The sequence below is a fragment of the Carettochelys insculpta genome, chromosome 10 (genome assembly GCF_033958435.1).
Source record: "Carettochelys insculpta isolate YL-2023 chromosome 10, ASM3395843v1, whole genome shotgun sequence".
NCBI classification, from domain to species: Eukaryota; Metazoa; Chordata; order Testudines; family Carettochelyidae; genus Carettochelys; species Carettochelys insculpta.
In genome coordinates, this window is record NC_134146.1 from 900,376 (window position 1) to 925,809 (window position 25,434).

Here is a 25,434-nt window from a genome sequence, read left to right on the forward strand (position 1 = left end):
CATTTGGCCAACTGTGGTCCCAGCCTTCGTCTTGCTTCCCCCTGGACTTTACAGACCAGCTCTGAGTTTGAGACCAGAGTTCCTGATTCTAAAAAATGATGAAAGGGAGAACAGCAAAACTGAGACTCTGGATTTCAAGAAGGCAGCTTTTGATCGTCACTTTCTGCCCAATGGCCTTCCCCTGTCACAGTCTCAATTGTTAAAATCAAATCTACACCTCCTTCCCCTCCTTTTCCATCCTGTGAAATAAAAAATGGTCATCCAGCCAGTCCCAGGGCTGCCTGGATCGTCTGTGCCTTGTGCTGTGAGCTCCCCCCCATGCGCGTGGTGGCTAAGACTGCATATTCGTAATCTGATACCGCTACAAACGCGTCAGTGAGCCCTTGCCTGAACTCCTCTGTTTAAAGCTTTCACAGGGGGCTGTTAAATCTCAAGAGCTTAGTCTGACTTACCCCATTGCCAGTTTTGGGTCGACTGAGGAAACTTTCCCATCCCCTTCCCTTACACCTCCCGCCCCTAGGGCCTAGCAGGGGTCGCTTTAGCTCGTCCCTGCCCCACCTGCTAAAGCGACCCTGGATAGAGCAGCCACGGGCCAGGCCTCAAGCACCGATCCTGGCTCTGCGCCTTGCCCAGCCCGCGGGCAGCAAGCAGGCTGGGTGTGAGGGACTCGGGCCGGGCCTAGCCTCCCCGCTCCTGCTCCCCCGGCCCGTGCCCCGGCTGGCCGGCCGGCCGGCCACGCGTTCTCCTCACCAGGAGCCCCGCCTACGTGGGCTGTGGCGGACCAATCGGCAAGCGCGGCTGTGGCTCCGCCCGCTGCCGGGGCTAGCGCTGGCCAATCAGCGCTGGGTCCGTTGGGACTGGGCTCGCGATGGCCGCCTGAGGGGGCACTACGGGAGCGCTGGCGCGCGGGCAGGCTGGGACGGCTGGGAGCGGCGGCGCGTGAGGTGGGCGCGCGGCAGGCGGCGGGAATCGGGCCGTGGGAGCACTGTGGGGGCGGGGCGGCTGAGCGCGGAGACCCTTCGCCGCCGGGCTCTGGCCCTGAGCTCTCTCGAGCCTCGCCGCCGGCTCGTCGGGCCGCGCCCGAGTCTCTGGCCGGGCTCTCGGGGCAGCCGCGGTGGGACGCCGGCTGCAGTGACAGCCCTGCGCAGCGCTCGGGGCCGCATGAGACTGGCCCCGGCACGGGGCCCTGGCGGCGCTGCGAGCCTCTGATCTACCGGCAGGTCCGGCCCCCGCGGGGAGAGGCCGCTCGGGCTCCTAAACAAGCCCTTCGCTTCGCCGGCGGCGGCAGCCAGCCCCGGCCGCGGCCGTCCCTGTCTGCCCTGCTCGCCGGCCGGAGCAGCCGGGGCTCGTGTCCCTGGGAGCCTGCGCTGGCCCGCCGGCCCCCCACGAAAGGTGGGCGCGTGTGGCAGCGGAACGCTCCCAGCGCTCAGCTCCGGCCGCCATGATGCACAAAACTTGAGGCTTCTCGGGCTGCGGCGTTGCGTTCGCGCTGGTGGTGGATACGCGTTACTGTCCCTGCGGGCCGGCGTCGCGCCCCGGGCGGTGAACGTGCGTGCTCAGCTTCGAGGAAAGTTCGCCCGGTGTCCCGCAGTCCCGGCGCATGGGCGCATTGCAAACATGTTACCGCTTTGCCGGCGCCGGGGTTCTGCGGGCGCCTCGGGAGAGGGGTCCCGGTTGTTTGAGTGCCCAGTGGTGACTCTCTGTTTTCACTGGGAGCCAGTGAAGCCGCAGTGATAGTGTGTGGAAGAGTAAGATGTGAGTGTGTTAGAAGAGGATCAAGGTGTCACCAAGAGCATCTTATTTCTTGCCGAAGAGTATTTTAAAATAAATTGCGATATGGCACTTCAAAAAATTCCTGCCCACCTGTGTCAAAATCTTCATACTGACTGCCTGGCAAGTGTCCTTCCTGTTCCAGCTGAGCTAGCTGGGAGAGAGCAAAGACACTGTAACATGTTTTTCAGGAATTACGCTTGACATCTCATGGTAGGTTCCTTTACAACACTGTGCAGAAGGGAGGTTTTTTTGCTTGTGCATATAACCTGTTTTGCGATTGTGACTTTTTTCCCTGATAGCTTTAAATTTCTCAACTAGAGAAAACCTTATGGTCTAATAATGTAGTGGCTCAAAAGTAGAAACCACGTTCTTAATGAAATGTAAAATTAAAGGGCGATTATATGTTTTTTCATATTTAAAAAACTACTTCAGATTTCAAATCCTTAAAAGAAAATGTTACCTTTTTTTTTTTCCACCAAGTCCAAGAATTAAAAAAAAACAGAAGTGTTTCTCACCATATGTGTAGCTGGAAGTCTGTTTTCAAGTAAAAATTTAAATTTTGTTTTTTAGGGATTATAACTGTACAGCGCTTATCACTATGAGTACCTTACAGCATTATCTATATCTGAGGCAGGATTTCAAACCTGTGAGTCACAACTAGGTTTGATAAGGTTTGCCAGCTGGATGGCTCCAAGCCGCATATGGCTCTTAAAGGAGCCTTTTGTGGCTTCAGACGCTACAACCTGACTCATCCTCTGCTGCCAGTCCCTGCCCTGCCATGCTGAAATGGAATTTAATTGGTTTAACAGCTGGCAGGAGGGATCCTGCCCTTAAACCAATTACATTTAGTCCCATTTCAATGTGGTAGGATTGGAAACTGCCTGTGCTGCAAGTGGGGGAAGGGAGTAGGAGGGCTGCAGGGAACCAGACAGAGGAGGAGTAGGTAACGGCCCAGCTAAGGAGCAACTGGGGGTGGGCAGCAGCAGCAGCAGCACGGAACTCCCCTGTGAGGTAGGTGGGAGGGGGGCACTGAGCAAGGGTTTAAGCCAGGGCTCTGCCCTAGCTGTGTGTCTGTGGGGTCTCCCCAGCCAGGGAGCCTGTGGGACTGAGAGGGGTTTAAGATGGCGGTTGGGGGTGGTGCGTTTTTCCCAGCAGAAAACCTCTGCCGCCCCCACCTCCCCTTCTCAGTTTTGAACTGACTTTGGTCACAAAGTCTTTCTGAATTGTCAAAATGGGTCCCCATCTTGAAAAGGTTGGGAACTGCTGATCTAAGGGGTAGTCTAAATGTCAAATTGAATTGGCCTTCCCGAGTTTACTGCTGCTGCTGACAATATAACTTATGAGTTTAATGCTTAACTGATAGTTTTAAAAGTTTAATATTAGTGTCTTTCCTAATAACTGATCACTTATTAGGTTGTGGGAGTGGAACTCCCATTTTAAATGTTGGATAGTAGTAGTGATGTCAGATTAGGGAAAGGTGGAGGAAAAAAGGGTAAAATAGAGGGGAACATAAGGCTTACATTTAGTGCACAGTAATGGGAATCCAGTATGATTATTTAGCAGTCCTGTAGTAGAGAGTTCTTGGGTTCTTGTACAGATTGTTTTACTCTGCCCCTGTAGTACTGCTGTAGGTGAAACCTGAAAAGGGTGATCCGATCTTCCACCTGTTGCCGCTAGGATGATGCTCTTTGTCACAGCACAGTTGTCATTCTTTTCTGCTACACTCCTGAGAAGGGGTGCTTTGCAGTGCAGAGAATAGGGACAACATGACTAATTGGACAGTGAAAGTAAAGCCAAAACTTGCTGTTCTTAGGCAGTATTCTGTGGCAGAATCTCTGAATTGAAGGTAGAATACAGCCAAGAGGGAGGGAATGTTGTATATTGGTCTTGTATTGCCCCTCTGATTAACAGAAGGAACTGTATAAGGAGAACCTGGAGAGAACATTGGGAGGTTGAGCTTTGGACTGATGAAGGATGTTTTGGGAGGCTGAAAGCAGGAGATTGAAATGAAAAGGGGACCAACTGGCTAAGTAGCAGTGCAGCAGAAAAGGACCTGGAGATTACAGTGGATAAGAGCCTGGATATGAGACGACAGTGTACTCTTGTAGCCAAGAAGGCTAACAGCATAGTAGTAGCATCCTTCAGTCTACGTAGACTATGGATCGTGCCCTTCGTAGTTCTGTTTGGCATCCTCATTTGCAGCGTCGGCTGTGACTGTGAAGACCCACACGAGAGTGACAGTCCTTGCTGTATCTGTTGCATATGTAGTGGGTGTCTGGCAGGTCCTTGCTGTGCTTTCTGTGGGCTCGCTTCTCCTTTGCTAGCTGTCTGATCCTCAGCTCACCCTTCTGAAGGCCCTTGTATAGTTCCTGCCTCCATCTGCTGCGATCGTCTGCCAGCTTCTTCCAGCTGTCTGGCTTGATGTCTACTTCCCTGAGGTCTCTCTTGCAAACATCTTTGGAGCGCAGCTGGGGGCGTCCAGGAAGTCTTTTGCCAGAGGCTAGCTTGCCATACAGGATGTCTTTTGGGATCCTTCCATCATTCATCCTGTGGACGTGGCCAAGCCAGCGGAGACGCCGCTGCCTGAGGAGGGCGTGCGTAGTTGGGATTCCAGCTTGCTCAAGGATGTTGGACACTCTGTCCTTCCACGATATTCCAAGGATGCACCTGAGGCAGCGCAAGCAGAAGACGTTCAGCCTCTTTTCCTGGCTTGTGTACGGGGTCCAAGTCTCGCTGCCGTAAAGGAGGGTGCTGAGGATGCAGGCTCTGTAGACTTGCATTTTGGTGTGAGTGTACAGCTTGTTGTTATTCCACACTCTCTTTCTGAGTCTGGACAGCGTTGTGGCTGCTTTACCGATCCTCCTATTTAGCTCAGTCTCCAAGGACAGGGTGTCAGTGATGGTGGACCAGAGGTAAACGAACTCGTGGACTACCTCTAACGTGTAGTTGTCAATGCTGATTGATGTAAAATCAGCAATGTCCTGAGCAAGTACATTTGTCTTCTTTAGGCTGATGGAGAGCCCAAAGTCCTTGCATGCTTTGGAGAACCGATCCAGCAGTTTCTGAAGCTGGTCTTCTGCGTGTGACATGACAGCAGCGTCATCTGTGAACAGCATATCTCTGATGAGGACTTCCCGCACCTTAGATTTAGCTTTCAGCCTTGCAAGATTAAACAGTTTCCTGTCAGATCTTGTGTGCAAAAAGATGCCCTCTGTTGAAGATCCAAAGGCGTGGTTAAGGAGGAGTGCAAACAAGATCCCGAACAATGTCGGAGCAAGGACGCATCCTTGTTTGATGCCGCTTCTGATGCTGAAAGCATCCGATAATGTGCCATCGTATTGTACGGTTCCTCTCATGTCTTTGTGGAAAGACTGGATCATCTTGAGTAACCGTGGCGGACAACCTATCTTGTGGAGCAGTTTGAACAGTCCATCCCTGCTGACCAAGTCGAAGGCCTTGTTTAGGTCGATGAAGGCAATATAGAGTGGCTTCCTCTGCTCCCTGCATTCTCCTGCAGCTGCCTCAGAGAGAAGACTATGTTGACGGTAGATCTCTGTGCGGAATCCGCACTGTCATTTGGGATACACCCTCTCAGCAATCTTCTGGAGTCTGCCGAGGATGACGCGAGCGAACAGTTTACCAGCGATGCTTAGGAGGGAGATTCCACGGTAGTTGTTGCAGTCGCTTCTGTCTCCTTTGTTCTTATACAAGTTTATGATGTTAGCGTCGCGCATGTCCTGTGGAACCTCTCCCTCTTTCCAGCGCAGGCACAGTAGCTCATGTAGGGGTTCCAGGAGAGTACCTCTGGTGGTATACCATCCCAGCCCGGGGCCTTTCCTACTGCAGTGTTGTCAGTGGCTTTCTTCAGTTCATCCACAGTTGGTTCCTGATCCAGTTCATCCATTACTGGTAGGACTTCGACGGCATCGAGGGCTGAGTTGACCACAATGTTCTTGCGTGAGTACAGCTCGGAGTAGTGCTCGACCCAGCGCTCCATCTGTTTGGCTTTGTCAGTGTTGACATCACCGGATTTGGATTTCAGAGGTGCCATCTTGTTCTGGGTGGGTCCTAATGGCTAACAGCATATTGGGGTGCATTAGGGGAAGCATTTCTAGCAGCACTAGAGAAATTATTATTCTCCTCTGTTTGGCACTGGTGAGGCCACATCTGGAGTGTTGCATCCAGTTCTGGGCCTCCCAGTGTAGAAAAGGAGAGGGTTCATCGGACGGCAACGAAAATGATTAAGGGACTGGAGCACATGACCTACGAGGAGAGGCTGAGAGATTTGGACTTACAAAAGAGAAGAGTTGGGGCGATTTGATGGCAGCCTTTAACTTCCTGAAAGGCAGGAAGAAAAGGGCTCGCTGTGACTAATTTAATAAAAATGATGAGAAAAATCACAGTATTCTTTGAAAGAAAAAAAAAATAGGCTTTCCAAATCTGACAAAATTATATTCAGTCCATCTAAAAAAGACACAGATATAAACACTTGCAAGGCAAGACACAAAGAAAACAAAGCTTAATACAAGGTGAATGGTGGGAGAAGGTGGCAGAAAACGCTCAAGTGTATGCAGAAACAAATTAAGCAAGTTATTTGATTCTTTGACACTAGTTCTATGGACCTTCAAAGCTGGGCACAGATTTGCTCATGATGGTTCAAGTATAGTCTATAAGGTGCCACCGGACTCTTGTTGTTCATTGGAGTACAGTCTTCAAAGACAAACGTGGCATGGAACACAGATGGATTGAACATTATAGCCAACTGCTCAACAGGCCACTCAACTGACACAAGTGCTTTTAATCATCTCTCTCCAAAGACTATTCGGCACCTTTTTGATTCACCACCCCAGGAAGAAACAGAAAAGGCAGTCAGTATGATGATCTCAGGAAAGTCCTTGGGCAGAGATGGAATACTGGCAGAAAAACATAACTCTTCGGGTCCAGAGGTCGTAAAAACACTTTAGAAGATCCTTAATGACCTCTGGAACGATAAAGAAATGCTGCAGGACTTCAGAGATGCTATAGTTATTCCTTTATTTTAAAACAAAGGTCTCAACATCGTCTGCGATAACTACTGTGGGATATCTCTAACTGTTGCTGGAAAAAACCTTTGCTCATGTTCTCTTGAATCTGTCCAAGACTCAGTGGTGGATTCAGGCCTGGTTGTAACACCATAGTTATGAGTTTCAGTATCAGGCAAATAAAAGAAAAATGTATCCAACAAAAGTTGGATCTGTTCAGTGTTTTTGTTCTGACAGAAACATTTGATATAGTCAATAGAGAAGGATTATGGATGATCCTCAGCAAACCTGACTGCTCAACTTAACTGGTAAAGATAATTAATTTATTTCAGGAGGGTATGGAAGGTCGTATATTTTTTAGAGGAGATCTCACTGACTCCTTTCCCATTTCAAATGGAGTCAAATAAGGCTAGGGACTTGCTCCTGTATTGTTGAACATTTTTTTTACCCAAATTCTCAACCATGCTACAAACAGGCTCAATAGAGGCATGTACATCAGCTACAGATACAAAAACAAAAACAACAGAACTATTAGTAAGAGAAATACTCTTTGCTGATTACTGTGCCCACCTATAACACCCACAGAGATCTCCGGTGCATCATAGATCGCTTTGCTGAAGCATTAAAATTGTTTGTCCCAACAATCAGCCTGGAGAGAAATGTGGTGTGGCATCAGTCATCTTTACCATTCTGTACCATATCCCCCAGTATATCCGTTACTGAAATCCAACTAAAGCAAGCTGATCATTCATAGTTTGAGGTGTCTTGTCAGCAGCATCTCCACTTGTGTCTTTTTTTTGACAAAGAGATCACAAACAGGAAACAGAAAGCTGCCCTGTCATTAGGAGAGCTGTGGAACAAAGTTTTGAAAGCCTGTGACAGAAATAATGTTTTATAATGCTTTTGTGCTTATACCTCTTTGCGGCTGTGAGACCTGGATGCTGTACAAATGAAATATCAAATAGAGAGGTCTTCCATATGCAGTCTCTGCATGCCAGTATGGGGGTCCACTAGCAGGACAAAATTACCAGCCTTGACGGTTTCGAAAAGTGACATACCATGAGCATCAAGGCCTGGCTGATAAAAGCTCAGCTATGCTAGATTGGATACGTTGTTGGGGTGCCTAACCATCAACTCCTCAGAAAAATTTTCTGTGGAGACTTGAAACAAAGACATCAGATTCAAGGGCTCTCCAGAAAGAACTGCAAGGCCCCGCATACGAAAAAAGCATATGCTTCTATGCAGGAAAACCAGTTATTGAGAAGGTTGCATTAGATAGATGGCACTCCACATTCAGAGCTTTCCAAGTCTTTGAAGAAGACAGATATGATAGTTAGCTGAAAGGGAAAAATGTCATATTATTGTTGTAGCACCAAGATGCTCACCAATGACTTTTATCAGAGGGGTAGTCAAGTCAGTCTGTATCTTCAAAAACAACCAGAACTTCTGTGGCACCTTATAGACTGACATATTTTGGAGCATAAGCTTGCATGGGCAAAGACCCGCTTCATCAGATGCAATGACTTTGTCTGCCTACTCTGCCCATGAGCATGCACATCATGCTTTGCAGATTATGCCTTGAACTTCAGAGTCACTCTGAAATCCACAAAAATAGAGAGCATGAGAGTGTCTTCATCAAACCAATGAACTACACTCACAGCAGCAGATTGCTGCTCAAGCAGCTTTGCATGTGGAAGGGGGAAGTTCAGTATGTTGGGCAAAGGTCTTGAACTTCTACCCTCACTGATCTCTTCAAGGGTAGCTCTGGGTCAGGAGGTCTTTCTTTGAACTCTCTCCAGTATTTCCATATGCTGTTTGATGTGTGATCATCAGAATTGGAAACGGTTCTAGTAGCAGGCTCATTTCCCTCATTCTACTTGGTATGTCTTTTGATATATATAAATATTGTTCTTTTGCCACAGCGTTGCACTGTGAACTCATTTTGAAGTTATCTGTAATTCCAAAGTCCTCCTCTGACTCACTGTTTTTGACGACGCACCTATTCTGCAGGCATAGCCTATGTTCTTTGTTTCTATGTATGTATCACTTGCAGTTGAATGTATTAAATGCATTTTATGGGCACAAATAATGCAGATGGGGGAATGAGCTTGCATCATATCAAAAGCTTTGCTGAAGTCAAGGTGTATCATGTCCTCTGCTTTCCTCATATTCACATGGCCAGAATTGCACCATCTCAATAATACCTTCCGTAGATTTAATCTGGTTGGTGTGCTGACTTCATAATAAGAGTGGAACTGTTGTCTGTAACAGAATCTGTATCATGAGGCTTCCTAGCTGCCAGCAGTGGTGGGAATAATTTAGACTTGGTGTTAGTCATTCTTGTTCAAGTTTCTTCTCACTGTTTGCTCCTGTGTTCTCTGACTATGCTCTTCTGTTTCCTATCCATATTTGTTTTTGACTGTTTGGTTTGTTACTTTTTGTTTTTTGTCCCCGTTTTTGTTTTGTTCCATACCTGTTTGCTTTTTCAACCTCATTTTGATTAATTTTATATTTTTAAATACTGGAATTTGATCATTTTGGTAGTTGCGCAAAAAAATACATGAGGACTCCTTATATAACTTTTAAAATGTAGACTTATGCTTTCCATTTGTAAAATTTTAATTTTGAAAGAAATGAAATAACTATCTTTTAATGAAAAATACCTGTTTTTGTTAGTCATTATTCTCGGTGTTCCCCTTAGGTATTTGGACGTTGTTGATGAATAATGGGGGAGATAGAAGGAACATACAGAGTACTTCAGTCTCCTGGTTCTCGTCTGGGAGTCCAAAAGAATACTGGAGTGAGTACACTGGAACCGGAGCAGAACCTTTCTACAGTAATGGCAGTGACGCCTGCAAAAATGCATGAGAAGGATTTAGCGGTCAAAATAAAGCTGTTGGACAACACTGTGGAAATACTAACTATTGAGGTAAGAAAAACATTCGCTCTTACTTTCAGATAGGTTTAATTTCAGGTAATGTGGAATGCACTGTAGATAATGGTGCATAAACTGACAAAATTTGCAGGGAGCTTCTTGCATGGAGATTAATATAAGACTTGCAACAAGGAAAAAGAGAAGCTTTTGGTCTTCCTTCAAATTATAGAGCACGTCCCCAAGCAGCTTACTCATAAATAGACCTCATTTGCTCATCTAAAAACCTGTAAGTGTAGATCTTATAAGGATCATAGATGTACAGTTAGTATCTGAATTCTGTATTTAAAATACCCTTTTTTTTTTAACTGAAGAAATGTGACGTGTGAGAGTTGATTTATATGCTGGCACATACAGTAATTAAGCATGTTGTTAATAATAGTAATTAAGCCACAGATGGGGGGGTATATCTGTTTGTTTTTTATTTTTTGCATTGTTGGAGTTTGATATCTAGATGTGACATTTTTAATTATACTTTTAATATTTTTGGAGCACTTGAAACATTTTTTATTTGCTGGTAAAAGACTTAGTGCATTTTTGATTTGATAGTGGATGGGGTAGATAAAAATCAGTGATTTTAAAAAAAAATCAAAAAACAGTAAGCTTTCATATCTAGCAACTGTGGGATCAAGAGTTTGCAGATATGCAAAGATGCTGGTTAACAGAGAGCAGCTGGACAGGCACAGGTAGGGCTTGGAAGAGGCAAAGCTGCAGGATCTCCAAATGGGCTGGGGCAACAGTGGCAGCACCAGCACCAGGAAGAAGGCAGCAGTGCTAGGGCTGGGCTAATGCCAGCAGCACTGGGCCAGGAAGCCATCTGGGACTGGCAGGAAGCCACATGGAGCCTCATAAAAATATCTTAATGACTCTACTCTGTCTAACCCATCTACCAGCTCTTCTTGAAAATTCTGGGCTTCCAGTTTCTGTTTCTCAGCAGACTAATGTGCAAAGAAAGACACAGGCTGGAAAGGATTGGTTTTGTTCTGTGCTTGTGGTAGTGGACCTGGGCCAAGTACACAGAGGAGTTAGTTAAGATGTCTTAAGACAGGGAGACAGTATATAGGAAATGACAAAGGCAGCATAAAGAGGAGCAGTTTAGTGGATTAGAATGAAGAAGGGAAGACCATAGTCAGCACACACACACAGCTTCTTGTATTCCCCCACGCTTTTGCCACGGAAAAACTGTCATAGTTTTTGGGTGTAAGAGAGACCCTATTTGGGAATACTTGAAGAAATTTGTTACCTCGGTGAAAAAGGAAACTGTATCAAATGTAAGCAGTGCAAGACAAAGATGCAGAGCCTAGTTTCAGGAATGAAATATCATAAGGAAAACTGCTTACAGAGGAAAAATTACTTGGATTTTTCAAGATTCTCTGTGTCTTTTGGTGTGTTTATGATTTGACAAGTACATTTCCAAGCTGTTTGCTGTGTTGGATATTGCTAGAAAAAAAAGTTTAGCTTAGCTATCTTTATGCCTTATTTAACTAGTTAACTCTGGGTTTAGATTCTATCACCAAAATGTACAGTAGAGAAGGCATCAGTATGAGAAATCTAGAGTTACCAGTTGCCACTGTAATTTTTTTTTATTTTATATTTAGAAACATGGCCATAATGGTGATGCCATAAGTCTGTTCCCTATTTTACTTTGGCATAGCTCAGCTTTCTAAAGGGAACCCCAGCCTATACAGTAAATTCCCAATATGTGCGATTTCAACTTGTGCTTAACTTACATTAACACAAGTTAAGCACAAATCGAAATCCCCTCCTCAGCTCCTCCCTCCAACCCCCAGCTCCCCTAGCTGAGGGAAGCCACAGAAAAAGCCTCTGTGCTGCAGCTGTCTGCCCGCCCAGCTCCCCCAGCTGAGGGAAGCTGGGGAGAAGCCACTCTGGGAACCAGGATACTGACCAGCGCTGGTCAGTTTTCCAGCTCCTGCAAGCCCATGGGAGCCTGGAAGCTGGTGGCAGCTTGGTTCCCCTCTCTCCACCACTCTGGGAGCCAGGAAGCTGACCAGTGCTCATGCACTGGTTAGTTTCCTGACTCCCGCCCAACTTGCACAAAATTTGAGTGATGCGAGGGGGCACAGGAGCGCAACCCTCGTATAACTTGGGAGTATACTGTTCATGATTTCTCAAAAACTGAAGTGCCAGTGAGTTCAATGGGGCTTATTCCAAAACTAAGTGTAGTCTAAGTGCAGTCTTAGCTTCTTTTGGTAACTTGGAGTCAGATCTGAATCCTTGTTGAAAAAGAGTAAATCATTAACTGAATAGTAGAGTGAAAAGAACTGAGAAGAATGATTTTGAATAGTCATTCTGATTTTTTTTTTTTCAGGATCCCATTTAAACTTAAGAGACTTAGACTTACAACAGCTTCATAGTCATTTTTTGGTACTTTTACCTGCAGTACTGCAACTGAACATATTTCAAACAACAAATTATGAATAGCAAGCAAAAGATTTCAGTAACGCAGTAGAACCACCACCATAGATGGGTTTGTAGTAAGGACCAGCAAATACCAACAAGACATATAGATGAAAAGTTCATTTGTTCCACAAATTATTGATTTCACTTTGTTAATAATAAACAGCTCCATTGAGTCCTTCTGACCAGACTGCGCTCCACCTGGTAGAGGATTGCTAGATACAGCATATGTGAAGGAACTTGAACAGTGTGTAAGAAATATCAAGGGTAAATCTGCTAGTTTAAGTCTTGATGGGTGGAGCAATGATCCAGTAACATGTGCCCATGTGACAACAGAAAATGGGGTTGCATATCTTTCAGAAACATTAAATTCATCAGGAAATGCCCACACGCAGCAGAATACTTAAGTCAGGGGTCTTTAACTCACAGCCTGACGTCTCTCTACAGGCTGGAGCAGATTGGAAATCTGGCTCAGGAGGCCCTGTCCCTTCCCACTTCCACCAAGCCCTCTCCTTCCCCCCACCCCATTGCATCCCATCCCCCAAGGGATGCAGCTTTGGAGATTACCAGGGGAGCCTGACGTAGGGCAGCAGCAGTGGTTGGGCCTCCCTGGACTCCCTGCAGTGGCTGGAGAGGGGTGTCGAGGCTGCGGGGAAGCAGAACAACTTGGAGAGCACTTTACAGCCTGGTATGGATTTGCTATAAACTGCAAGATTTCATCCATAGCCAGCCCCTCCCTCACCCTGGGTTAGGTGTTCAGCAGCATGGGCCAAATCGAATGGAGATAAGATGTTAGTTGTCATCAACATAGTGAAAACATTTCTGTCCATTTCTAGTATACTTGAATGTATACTGAAGGAGTGTAGGAGAGATTGGAACTCTCAGAACTCCATGTAGCTTTGCTTTTACAGAGGAGGTGCAGTTGTGCCCAATGAGGATGCTCCTCAAGGAAAGAATGAAGCCACCTAAGAGCTGCATTATCTAGTTGGCTGTTTGTTATGCCATTAATAATGGCAGATGTTTGATCTCTGATATGTGTGTTAGTTTCTATTGTTTCTTGTGCAAGGGAACTGCATATTTTCTTCCTAATGCATGCCATTATGCACAAGGCAGAGTTAACTGACTTGCTAAGGGACTTAAAGGTATGTATTCCATATTTCTGTACTTTTTGGGTTTGAGTTCAGCATTATTTTCCCTTTTTCATTCTTAAACTGTTCTCACAAAATACTTACCTGATTTCACTTCCCCTCAAAGGAGAGGATTAATTTACTTTAAATAAAGCTTCTACAAATCTAATTCCTTACAGGTTATAAGTGCAGTCCGTTCAATGTTCAGGTTTATAAGCAAGCAAAATTGTACTGTGTTCAATAATTTTCAGATTTTTCTGTGAATTTGGAATGCTCTATTGCTAATCAAGAAAAAAACTCATCATTCCTGAAGAAATTCTTCCTGCAATTTTATATGTAATACTTATATAACAAAACATATCAGCAGTCATGTAGCATGTAGATCTTCTCAGATCTGAAGAAGTGGGTCTGTCCCATGAAAGCTCATCACCTAATCAATTATTTTGTTAGTCTTTAAAGTGCTACATGACTGCTCATATGTTTTGTTAGAATACAGACTAACAGGGCTACCTCTCTGTTACTATTTATATGTTGAGGAAAAGATATTCCATTGGATTCTCCTGCTGCTTCGGCTGGTGATATTCATATTGGCAAATTGTTACCAAATTGAGGGTTAGTTTGGGTTTCAGAAACTATCCCCTCTAGTAGTTGCAGGTATGTGTTGCCTTCAGGTACAAGAAGTCAGAAAAATGATGCACTGGAATGAAAGAAAAGATGACAAAACACTTTGTATTGATCAGCGGGGCTGACAGCTACCATGGACCCTGGGGCCAAAGTGGGAGGGGACCCTTGAAAGAACTGCAGTTAGAGTTGGAAGAATGTAATTAAGGAGGAAATTCTAAGCTGGAGGCTACTGAACTTAATTGCTGTATGCAGAGGGTCCCCTTCAAATACGTATCGCAGTGGGCACAGGGAAATAATCAAGGGTCTCTTATTTGCAGAAGGCACACTTGATCATTGTTGCACATGTTTATTTTTTACTGCATAGTTAACTGAAATAATATACACAAACTCCTCTTGTATGAGGTATGGCTTTTGGTTGAACACCTGGACTGGGATTTAGGAGTTCTGTGTTACGTTCCTGGCTCTGCAACTAACTCCTTGAAGTTAAGTTTGAGTGATTTCCCCATCTTCGCACGTTTTACCCGTATAAAAGAGAAATATATTATTTCCTCTTCTTTATCTTATCTATTTGGATCACAGGTTCTTTGGGACTGGAAATGTCTTATTGCATGGTTGTACAGTGCTGAGTGCAAATTTTTTCACTTAATGAAGTCTAATTGTATTTTGAGTTTGTGCGAAAGTTACAGTTCTGTAAATCTTCAGTCCTTGTGCTGGAAGGAATACTAGGATTTTGTCCTACTTCCCTGCCCTGAATAGTCAGGGATTGTTCTAGGTCTTTGCTGTGGGCTTGACTAGTGTTTGTAGGAGTTTTTGTTCCATTGACTCTGCAGTTAGACATTGGGAATTTATTTTTTTCTGCTTTCTTTTCATTTTTTTGGCATTTCTACCACTCACTTTGTTTCATATAATTAACTTAAAACTTTGAGCTTACAATAGACATTTTGTCTTTTCTCATTTTTGAGTACTGCAAGGCCAGAGCATATTCACATGTCTACCAAGCTGTTTGATTTATGTGTGTCCCCTTTTAACACTTTAGGAAAAAAACAAAGTATTACTGTTGCCTATCGAACAACAGAATAATGTAATAGAGCTGGATTCATGTTTTTCTTATTCTCTCTCTCTCTCTCTTTATATATATATGGACATAGCAATTTTGGGAGAATGGGATTAAAGTTGCTTTGATGCAGAGCTAATACATCCCTTTCCCATGTGGAGCTGGGGACAGTTTACTTGATGTGTAGTCTGGTGAATTTCTTGGAGCTCCCAGCATCCCATGAGGGGTAACAGAAGGATATTAATGGAGTTAGAGGGAACAAGAAGCAATATTTTCTAGTCACATAGCTATTTTAAAATCCAGGGAGATTGTAGGGTGAGTAGCACACTTGAGACAGAACAGCAGCTTACCTAGGAACTGGCCATTGTTGGTTTCCTGCCCACACTTATGAACTATCTCCAAGGAGCAAAGTGTAGAGTGCAAGGTAATGCTGAAAGAGGTAAGTGTGTTAATCTGTGGTGAAACTTTCTATGGATGGTGGCATCTTGGGGGGTTGCGTTTGCCTCCAACCCTTGTCCTTAGGACTAGTAGCTCCAGCTCTAAAACCTATAGAACTTGAGGTTGGGGTCTGCGGAATAAAAAGGAGAAATAATTCTTGTTGGACTCTGCTCCATCCCCTGGCGTAAATGGTATATTCATGGTTTTGTTCCTGTAGTATGTCTTGCAGGGATGATTTGGCATGTGGTTAATTTGCATTGTACGTTTGTTTAATGTTCATGTTTTGAAAGAGAAACTAAATAAACTAAGCTGTATGAAAGGAGAGCTTCAAATTCCTGAATGCCTCACCTGAGACTAGGTGCGGTCTAAGAAATCGTAGAGCATATGTGAGCGAGTTTGGAAAAAGAGTGGAAATTAAAATTTCTGAGACTGCCTCTAGTTGTATTTCCAGGTTGGTTAAGATTTCATTTCTTTATCAAAACAGATATGGCATTATTTCAAAGCTCAGTGGAATATACTGGTGTATTTTATTGTTGAAAACTATTCTATTTTAGCTAGACAGCTAAGCTGAGCTAAGATACAGTACTTAGTGCTGGCAATGAGAGATGCCCTGCACTTGGTTTTCTTGGCATGTCGTTTTGAAGTGTTGAACAAAACAGATGTGTCCATCAATCAGTTTCACTAAATTTGCTTGACTTGTTTAAAAGCATGTAATTTCTCCCTTTATTAAAGTTACTTGTTCTTTAACATCTTATTCGAAAGGCTTATTTTAGGCATCTGGGGTTTTTATGGTTTTCATTCACCTGTAATTTAAAGGTGTGGCATGAAATTGTGTTCACTGTCATTTTAGGTCAGTGGTCTGCTGTCTGACCTATTGATGGTGACTCACCACATTCTTAGATCTTAAAATCAGGAACTGACTTAGGACCTTTGGGACTGCATACAGTGCTGTTCAGGAAGTAATCTGAAATCTTGTATGCCAATCAGTGACTTCCTGAATGTTTTTTAAGAATTATTTTCAGCTTCTAGCCAGTATTTGATGATAAAAATCCATATCAGTATGTGCTAACAATAATAGCTGTACTAAAGTTTAATCATCAGGAAAAAATGCCATAATTATAGGGAAGTTGTGAAGAAAAAGATGTAAATACTTATACATATTTATCAAGGAATAAAACTAGTAAGAATGGGAAATAGGAAAATAGAACCCAAAAATGTTTACTTGGAAATAAGTTTTAAGAGATGCTCCAAATTGCATATAACAAGTTGTAAGTTGAAATAATGCCTGGCAAGTCTACAATCCTTCTAAGACAACACCCCTCCTTTTGAAGGAAACTTTTGGTCTTAATGGCAGAGACAAAGCTCTGAACATGAAGCTATTATGCTTCCCTGCCTCCTCTTCCCCATCCCTGCTCTCTCTTCCTTCATATATTTAGAACTTCATTTCATAGGAGATTTTTCTGTGTGCTGCAAAAATATTAACTTAAATATGTGGGAAGTAGGAGGACAGACTGCTTTATGAGTCTTGTTAAACAATATGCTGAAAGAAGCTAAATGCCGTGTTTGTAAGATGAGTGTTTATATTTTGTGACCAGGAAGAAATCATCAACATTTCTAAAAGAATCATAGACAGATGTTTGTCATTGCTCCTGCTTGACTATCCTAAATATGGCAAATAAGCTGTCTTAGAATTTTTTTTGTCTGACCTCAGAAGAAAAAGTTAGTAATTCACTATTTGAAATTCTCAAGCTATTATAGGGTTTAAAAAGAAAGTAATTCAAGCTTTCCAATAGTATAATATATGATTCTGTCATTCTCTTTTTGCAACCTGTTATTTTGTGTTCTGTGGCTTGACTTTTGTTTTTCCCCTTAGAGGCACAGTTCAGCCTAAGATTCCAGAGACCTAAACATAACCATAATATATTGACCTTTGATATAATCTTATTTGGAACGCTGTAATTTTTGTAAAATCCACAAGGGTACAGTAAAAACAATGAGAAGTCCTGTGGCACCTTATAGACTAACAGATTTTTTTGGAGCATAAGCTTTTGTGGGCAAAGACCCATTAGTTAGATGTGGTACAGTGGTGTCTTAAAAACTAACTATTTTATTATGGCATAAGCTTTCATGAGTTACATCTCACTTCATCAGATTCATGAAGTGAAAGAAAAAAAATACTAAGGATACAGAGATGGCAGTGCTACAGCAGAGCTAATTCAATCAGGACGGATTTGGATAAAAAGGTAAGAATATCTAAAGTAGAAAATTACTTATTTTAATGGGAGAGACATTCCCCGTTTCTATTCAGACTCATTTTGATGGTGTCAAATTTGCATATGAATTCCTGCTCAGCAGTTTCACATTGCAGCCTGGTTTTGAAGTTTTTTGTTTGAGGATGACAACTTTCAGGTCTGTAATGGTGTGTCCAGGGGGGTTAAAATGTTCTCCCACTGTTTTTTGTATGTTACCATTCTTAATGTTTCGTTTGTGTCCATATATTGTGTTTCATAGAGACATTCTGATTTATCTAACGTACATAGCAGAGGCGCATTGCTGGCACATAGCATAGAAATGTAGAGATATGCAGATAAAAAAAGCCTTTGGTATGGCTGATTGTGGTTAGGTCCTATAATCGTGGCACTAGGATAGATAAATGGACAGAACTGGCAATGGGGTTCATTGCGAAGATTGGTTCCTGGGTTAGTGTTTCTGTTGCAGGGTGTATGGTTGGTGATGAGGATTTGTTTCAGGTTGGAGGGCTGTTTGTAAGCGAGGACTGTAGTCGTTAATTCTTTTTGTATTAGACCAGGTAGAGAGCATAAAGTTTAGTTCAGTATCTGTTAAAATAGGAAATTTGCAAAGAAAAATGTCTGCTGTAAATTTTCATTACTCTTCTGATTGTAAGAATCTGTAAAAGTCCCTAATGTATTTGGGGAATGTGATTTAGGACTGTATTGAAAATGAGATTTCTTCTGCATCATGCTGAAGATAGTCATGTGTAAATATTAAGCTACGCCTTGCGTGACACATCTGTGATAGCTGCCCATCTTGAAAGGGAAATGTAAGAAATGGGACTTTCTCTCAACCCTCCCCTTGGACTCGCCATGTGGGCAGTGACTACCTGCTGCTGCTGCCACCCACTTCATCTTGCCCCAGGTAATTCTCCCCTCTTTTGTCCATAAGACGGCTAGGGCAGCCACCATTGGGCCTGGAGCATCCACTTCAGTTCGTCCTCTGGATGGGACATCTCTGACTGACATGGATATGTATATCCATAACATATGAGGAGAGGGGTGGCTCGGTGGTTTGAGCATTGGCCTTGTAAACCAATGGTTGTTAGCTCATTCCTTGAGGAGGCCATTTAGGAGTCTGGAGCAAATAGATTTTAAAAATATATATATTTGTCAGAGATGGTGCTTGGTCCTGCTGTGCTCTGCCCCACTGAGCCCTGTTTTTCTGCAGCATTGGGAAGTAGTCTGTGCTTCCTGCTGCCCATGGAGAAGGAGGGTGCAGCGGCTATGAGGATATGGCAGAGCAGGCTGCCTCTCACGCCATCCTTGTGGTGAGTGCAAGCAGATGGCTATGGGGAGGCACCAGCCCCACCCCAGGTAATCTCCAGCCCAGATGGCTGGGGAGTTGGTAAGGGGAAAGGGGGGGCCGTGGAGCAGGCAAGGGGCTGGTTGCCCTGGGTCCCATGCCTGGGGCACTGGAGGGTGGCTCTTGTCCCAGGTCTCCCCTCCGGGATGTCCTCACTGTCGCTTGCATGCTTGAATGCATCCTAGATTATGATCATTCCAGCGCTGGACTGTCAAAATAAGTGACATGTCGAATAGCTGTAACTGTCAAGCCAGTAAGATAGCACATCTACAAGGCTAAGTGTATGTCCACATTGCAGTTAAAAACCCATGGTTAGATAATGTCAGCTGACTCATGCTTTCAGGGCTCAAACTGCAGCTCCGTTTCAATGCAGTGCAGTCTTTTGAGCTTGGGCTGGAGCCTAGGGTCTAGGACCCTGCAAGGCAACTTCATCCGTGTTACCCTGAGCATTGGTGTTCTGGGACTCAGCAACAGGTGTGCTGCTTGCTGTTCTGGGTGTGGGTATCGGTGGGTTTTGGAACTCAGTCTCAAAATTGCAAATTGAAGAAGAGGTGCTTAACCAGAAGACACAGATGTGCCCTCATGTGACATGTTAGGACCAGAAGAGACCATTGTGAGGAACTAGTTTGATCTCTGAGAAGCTTGACATAATGTTACAGTGGCAGTCTACAGATACGTGCTCTGAAATCCTTGTTGACAGAAGCTTATTTTGTGGCAGCTGGCTTCATATGTCTCATATTGCTCTGTGGTCCTTTTGTTTAAATTAGATAAATCAGCATTTGGACTTGTTTATCACCCTGTAGACTTTAATCACACCAAGGCCTTGTCAGCACATTTTACGATTAAGCGTATCCCACATATTTTCAAAGCGTTTTAATTTTAGTGGCATTTTCCCTCAGTGGTATGGTTAGTCTCAGTCCTGGGCTCCAGGCCTCTATTCTGTTCACTGGCTTTGTGGTAAGGACCCTTTTGCCCTTGTTGGGGCTGGGAGGTTGTGGTCTGGGGGGATCCCAGGCCCCACCCACTTGTTCTAGGTTCCAGCTCAGAGACCCTGGGTGGCTGCTTCTGCTGAGGCATGACTCCCTTCACCTTTGATACCACAGCTCTTCTCCCGTGGCCACTTCCCCAGATGATCCTCCTGGTACCTCCTCCAGGTACCAGCAGCACATCCCTCCTCCTTGATCAGCTCCACCGGGTGAACATTTCTTTCCAGCCTCCAGTTGAATCTCAGGGTCCCCCAGGCAATACTAAATACCAGGGTTTGTAATTTCAAATCCTGAAGAGTCCCCTAAGCAATACTGTAGCTGCTCTAGTGGAGACATACACTTAAAACTTCTCTATTTTTGGGGGGGGTGGGGGGGAAGTCTGAAAAATACATCAAAACTTACAGGCCTGATTGACAAGTATTTGTTGTGCATTTTATATATGTCTTATAGATTTGGAGTTAAAAACAAATCCGGAACACAGTATTAAGTTTTAGGGACATACCACTAAAGATAAATCATGTTAAAGCTGAAACAGTGTAACTACAACACAAATATATAAAAACATTTTGAAACAGTTGTTAGAATGATTTTGTATTTTAAACATTCACTAGTTTATTGCATCACAGAAATATAACTAACATCAGAGGAGTATTTTAGCATTAATACAGCTTTGAGCAAAGTAATATAGATTTTGTTTGTTACTAAAGGGAATGTTTCCTTATTCAGTTCAAAATGGACCAATTTAAATACAAACAAATAGAAGTTTTGGGTGACTATTCATTTGAAAAAAAAAAGTTATATCATACCTTGAGATCTATGGATTTAAGGCACTCTAGAAATGCAGGGCATCTTCTCCATCTGAGATAGCTGGTATTAGTCCTGTTTCACAGTTGGAAAAAAAAAAAGTGTGTCCCCCCAAAGTAAAAAGTCTGAAAATGAAAATAGAATCATGTCTTTTAATTTTCATGTTTAATAACTAGTCTATTTTCCCTCTCTGTTTATCCAGAGTTGAATGTGGTTGTGGGTGTGTCCTTGCACACAGCTGTGCATACATGTTTTAGTTTAGTAGGCATATAATTTTATCCTCTATGTAATGCACGCTAATCTAAGTTTGCCACAGTGGCAATTCAATTATAAATGTTGTTAAAAAGAATGCTTGGGAAAGATAAATGATGGATGAACTGATTCTCTTTGCTTTAAAAAAATAAAAAAATAATTAAACTTGAATGTAGCGCTGGTGAGAGGTACCAGATCACAGCAGAGGAAGCTAAAGAGCTTTTTATTTTAGCCATAGAATGGATGCAGTAGCACCAGAAATGCAGGTATCCCCACAATTTCCAACTGCTGTACCTCACTTTTTTTTGGGGGGGAAATCTACAGAAATGTGTGTAACTAAGGTAAGATGAGATCTGTTGCTATTTAACATTGAGTTCTTGGACTGTTGGCTGAAACTTTTAAGTTACTAGTTGTCATGTATTTAAGGGTGTCAGTGTACATCAGGAAATGAACTGAGATTATCAACTCATTTCACATACAGCCCCTTTTGAGCCCTCTAAGGATAATGATTTCAGTCACTGCTTAGCTGGAACAATCTCTCACTATTGAGCAAGAAACTAGGAGGTTCTTCAGCTTTTAACTGCTCCACTCATCCATTTCCTGGTGATTCCTCCAATTCTTAGCATATTGCCAGAACAAGTCAGTGTTAAGAATACAAGTAAAAGCATAGGTCCTATTGAGGGCCAGATAACCGCTTCCACATGTCTGGGGTATTAGTTTTTTGAGGCTGCCAGAGCTCTGATGTGAAACCAAAAACAAGGGTTTCAAAGTGCAGGAGGGGCTGTGGTTTGAGGCAGGGAGTTAAGGTGTGGGAGGAGTGAGGGCTCTGGAGTGGGCCTGGGGAAGAGGTATTTGGATGTATGAGGGGGCTCCATCCTGGCTTTGAGGAGTTTGGAATGTGAAAGGGGGACTGAGGCAGGAGGTTGGGGTGGGGTCTGTTTTTTTTATTAAATAACTAATTGTAACAAACAGTGGTTTCTTTTAAACAGTTTATTTTTTGTTGTTGTGAAATGTTTACTATGTGAGAGGCTCTTCTCACATTTTAATGGAAAACCCAGATACTAACAAAATAATTATTTAATTATCAATCTGCATATGACAATGTCATTGAAAAAATAGCATTTTGAAGTGATTTGGCACAACAGTAAATAAGATCCACAGTGTATCATCACAATTAGAGTTGAATTTGACTGGAGGGGCATCCCAAAAGGTTGTGGAATTCTGATGAGTCGTGATCTATGTTGGCATTGTGTGGAAGATGTGTGACATGTCCAAGCATAGAAGTCCCCTGTGGAATGAAGGCACCTCTCTATCAGTCCTTTTTATCAATATGTGTCTTTTCTAAGCTAAGGATGTAAGTTACATTCCTTACTTTGGGAGATGGTATAGGAAGCAGCGTATAACATGGGAGATTATTAATCAATTTCTTTTTTTAAATAACTTGCAAAACAGGTCGACATCCTGGTAGTTCTAGTAACAGTGGTGGAAAAAGGGCCCGGCTGATATTTACATTTGTGACGACATAAATAAGTCTCAAACTCATCTGGAAATGTTGAGCCAGTGTGTAGGTTGTTACTCATCTGTACTTAAGGCAACTAAAACTCAGTGTCCCTAAAACATTCTGGCCAGATGATTTTGCAGGAAAGATCATTAGGCCCTTATGATTTTTAAAATTGATTTAGGCTTCTACGAGCAATTCTAATAGTTCTTTAGAATAGATTTGATAATTTCAAAGACACTTTGTGAAACTACAGCTGAAGTGCATTGAGCTATGTTTTACCCTCAGTGGTGTATACAGTTGCCATGGCAGAAGTTTAGGCTTGGCAGAATTTGGGCCTTGTAATGCCGAATCCTCAATGGCTAGGCACCTGTAACTCCCACTGAAGTCAAGCCAAGATTGTATGCTGTAAATTTCTCATCAGCAGATCAATCACTTTTGAGTGTCGCTTCACTCAAGTAAATATTCAGGTTCATACAAGTTTTGCTCTGTGATCCTGAATTCTGTTTCCTTTAGGAATATGAATTTTATTACTAAAAGTAAGTAATTTATACACCCCTCTTTGATCTACCTGCCACTTTATTTTTCTTTTACAGAGATCTTTATGAATGTCTGTAATAATTCAGTACTGTAATGCAAGCATAGGGAATGTGTGACAATGTGAGAATTGGATGCATGCCATAATGAAGGATTCCTTTAGAAATGTTTGTGACCTTTACAGAATCTAGTATGCATTCATATAACGTTTCCTACACTGTAAAAATTATAAGCACCAGTATATAACATGTTTAAGAGAACCTGTCTTTTTTCAAAAGACTTTGACAAAACTCCTAACAGCCATGTTGTATCGTGGCAGATAAATTAGGAAGGGGATAAATGCAACATACAACTTGAAAAGCTAAATCAAATTCTCCCAGGCAGAATTTTCCCACAGGACTTGAAACAAAGAATAATGAAATACTTTAAGTTCCAAGCTTTTGTAACCCATTTTTATCAACACATTACTTAATATTACTCTTTGTAAATACAACATTCTTTGCTGTGCTTTATATTTAAAGAGGAACAGAGTCAACTTCAAGATCATGTTTCTATCTGAATTTGTACTTAGTACTATTGCTAGTAACTACAGGATTACAAATTACAGTAATTGAAAAACAAGAAATATTTTCCTCCAGGTTTTTCATTTTCAACAATTTGGTAATACTTCATATAATTAGAGCCCTGCAAATCCATGGATATCTGCTTTCTATCTGTGGGTATCCACATTCAGAGATATGGGTATCATAGCTTCTTTTTGCGGCTACGGATACAAATTTTGTATCTAAAACCATGCAGATTTGCACATACTTGCTTTATGCTTGCAGATGTTGATGCATCTATCTGCAGATGACTTTTCCAGATGTGGATACCAATTCTGTATCTGTGCAGGACTTTATATATGATTTACAAGTTGTTTCTCTGTATAGTCAGTTAAGTTGGTCACTTTTCCCCGGTGAGTGCCTTTCACACAAGATGCAGAGAGGAAAAGTAGTATTTTGGAAATAGGGAAAAGAAAATTAGTTTTGTAAAAAGGCAAAGGGTCTGGAGATAGGTTTAGCAGTTGAACATTTTCCATATTTTAGTTTTGAATTTTAGTAGATTTCAGTCTTATAGTGCCCTCTACTCTTTGAGGAAAGACTCCTAAACTAGGCAAACTTGGAAACAAAAAAAGATTAACACGACATGATTCATTACTTATTATCTTCTGTATTTTTCCTTACTCTAATTAGTAACTATATTTCAGCTTAGCTGTTATGTAGAAATTATCTTGTTGTTTAATAATTAAACTTACTACTCAAGGCATTGAGAAGGGACATAAACAAGATAATTTAACAATTTTTCAAGGTAGGTACTTAGAAAAAATGTTTATATGGAGAAAGCACTGAATAAATAAAATTAACGAACATATTAAAATGGTAGAAAACACATGCTTTTGAAGTTTTATTTCTTCCATTCTGATGAGGAATATTAATTACAATGCTCTCTCCCATTATGATGGAAAACAATGAGTGATACAAGTTCTAGTGTAGTCTACTGGAAGATCTCTTTATCAAGGGCATTTTGGATGTTTTCTTTTAGAATACCACAATTAGCTGCTGAAGTCTCGCAGAAGGAGAAACTGATCATTATCACCTGAGATTTGAACATAAATATTAATAAAGAGAAGGGGAAAAACTAGAATTGTTTTTGCTAGAAAATGCCTTTTATATGAGATGGTGGGGGCTGTGGTATGAATTTCCATTTCTCATTTAACTGATATTGCAGTGTCTTACAAAGTGATATGCACAGTGATATACTGCCAAAATTTAAACAAAGTACTTTTTCAGAAATCTGCCACCTCATTTATACTTACCTTTCCCGCGGTAAGACGCATCTGTGATCCCATTCAAAAATACATTAGTTCCATACTCGTCCTCCTTACCTGTTTACACAAGTATATGTATTCCATATTTTCCTAATTCCCAAAACTAACCATATCCCCTCTCCTCCAATTTATAGTATTTTTTGCCTTGCAGTGCTTGTCCCTTGTCATTCCATCTCACATGGGTTCCTTTTGGTGGCTCCTCTATCTGGCTACCTTCCATCAGCATTGGTGGTGGCAGATGTTTTGTCCTGTGGCCTCTGCTGGCAACCGTGATGACAGGCACATAGTTGTGGTCTCTGGTTACGAGGCGGTTGGTTGGATGTGGGTCAGGTTCTCTCTGGTAGTGAGCTAGATTCTCAACTGGAGAATAGCTTCCCTTTAGTTTTTGAGTGTGGAAGCTCTCCTAGTTGTTACTCATGACAGACCTATTTTTGAGAGAGTGAGTTTCAGTACAGTAGTTATAGAACTACTGCCCCATGTTGCTACATCTTAGCATTGTTCTTTCT

At 42.6% G+C, this 25,434-nt stretch overlaps 1 protein-coding gene across 5 annotated transcripts in view; it reads left to right on the forward strand.

Moving 5' to 3' along the window:
• Positions 1-870: 870 nt before the first annotated feature.
• Positions 871-25,434, forward strand: part of FARP2 (FERM, ARH/RhoGEF and pleckstrin domain protein 2) — a 132,893-nt gene continuing 108,329 nt past the window's right edge. For all 5 annotated transcript variants that reach the window (XR_012646753.1, XM_075003719.1, XM_075003716.1 and 2 more), the window contains exons 1-2: positions 871-944; positions 9,496-9,723. Coding sequence is in view for 4 of the 5 variants with exons in the window: in XM_075003719.1 (XP_074859820.1) it covers positions 9,520-9,723 (204 nt within the window). In the remaining variant the exon portion in view is untranslated. The remainder of the gene's footprint in view (positions 945-9,495; positions 9,724-25,434) is intronic.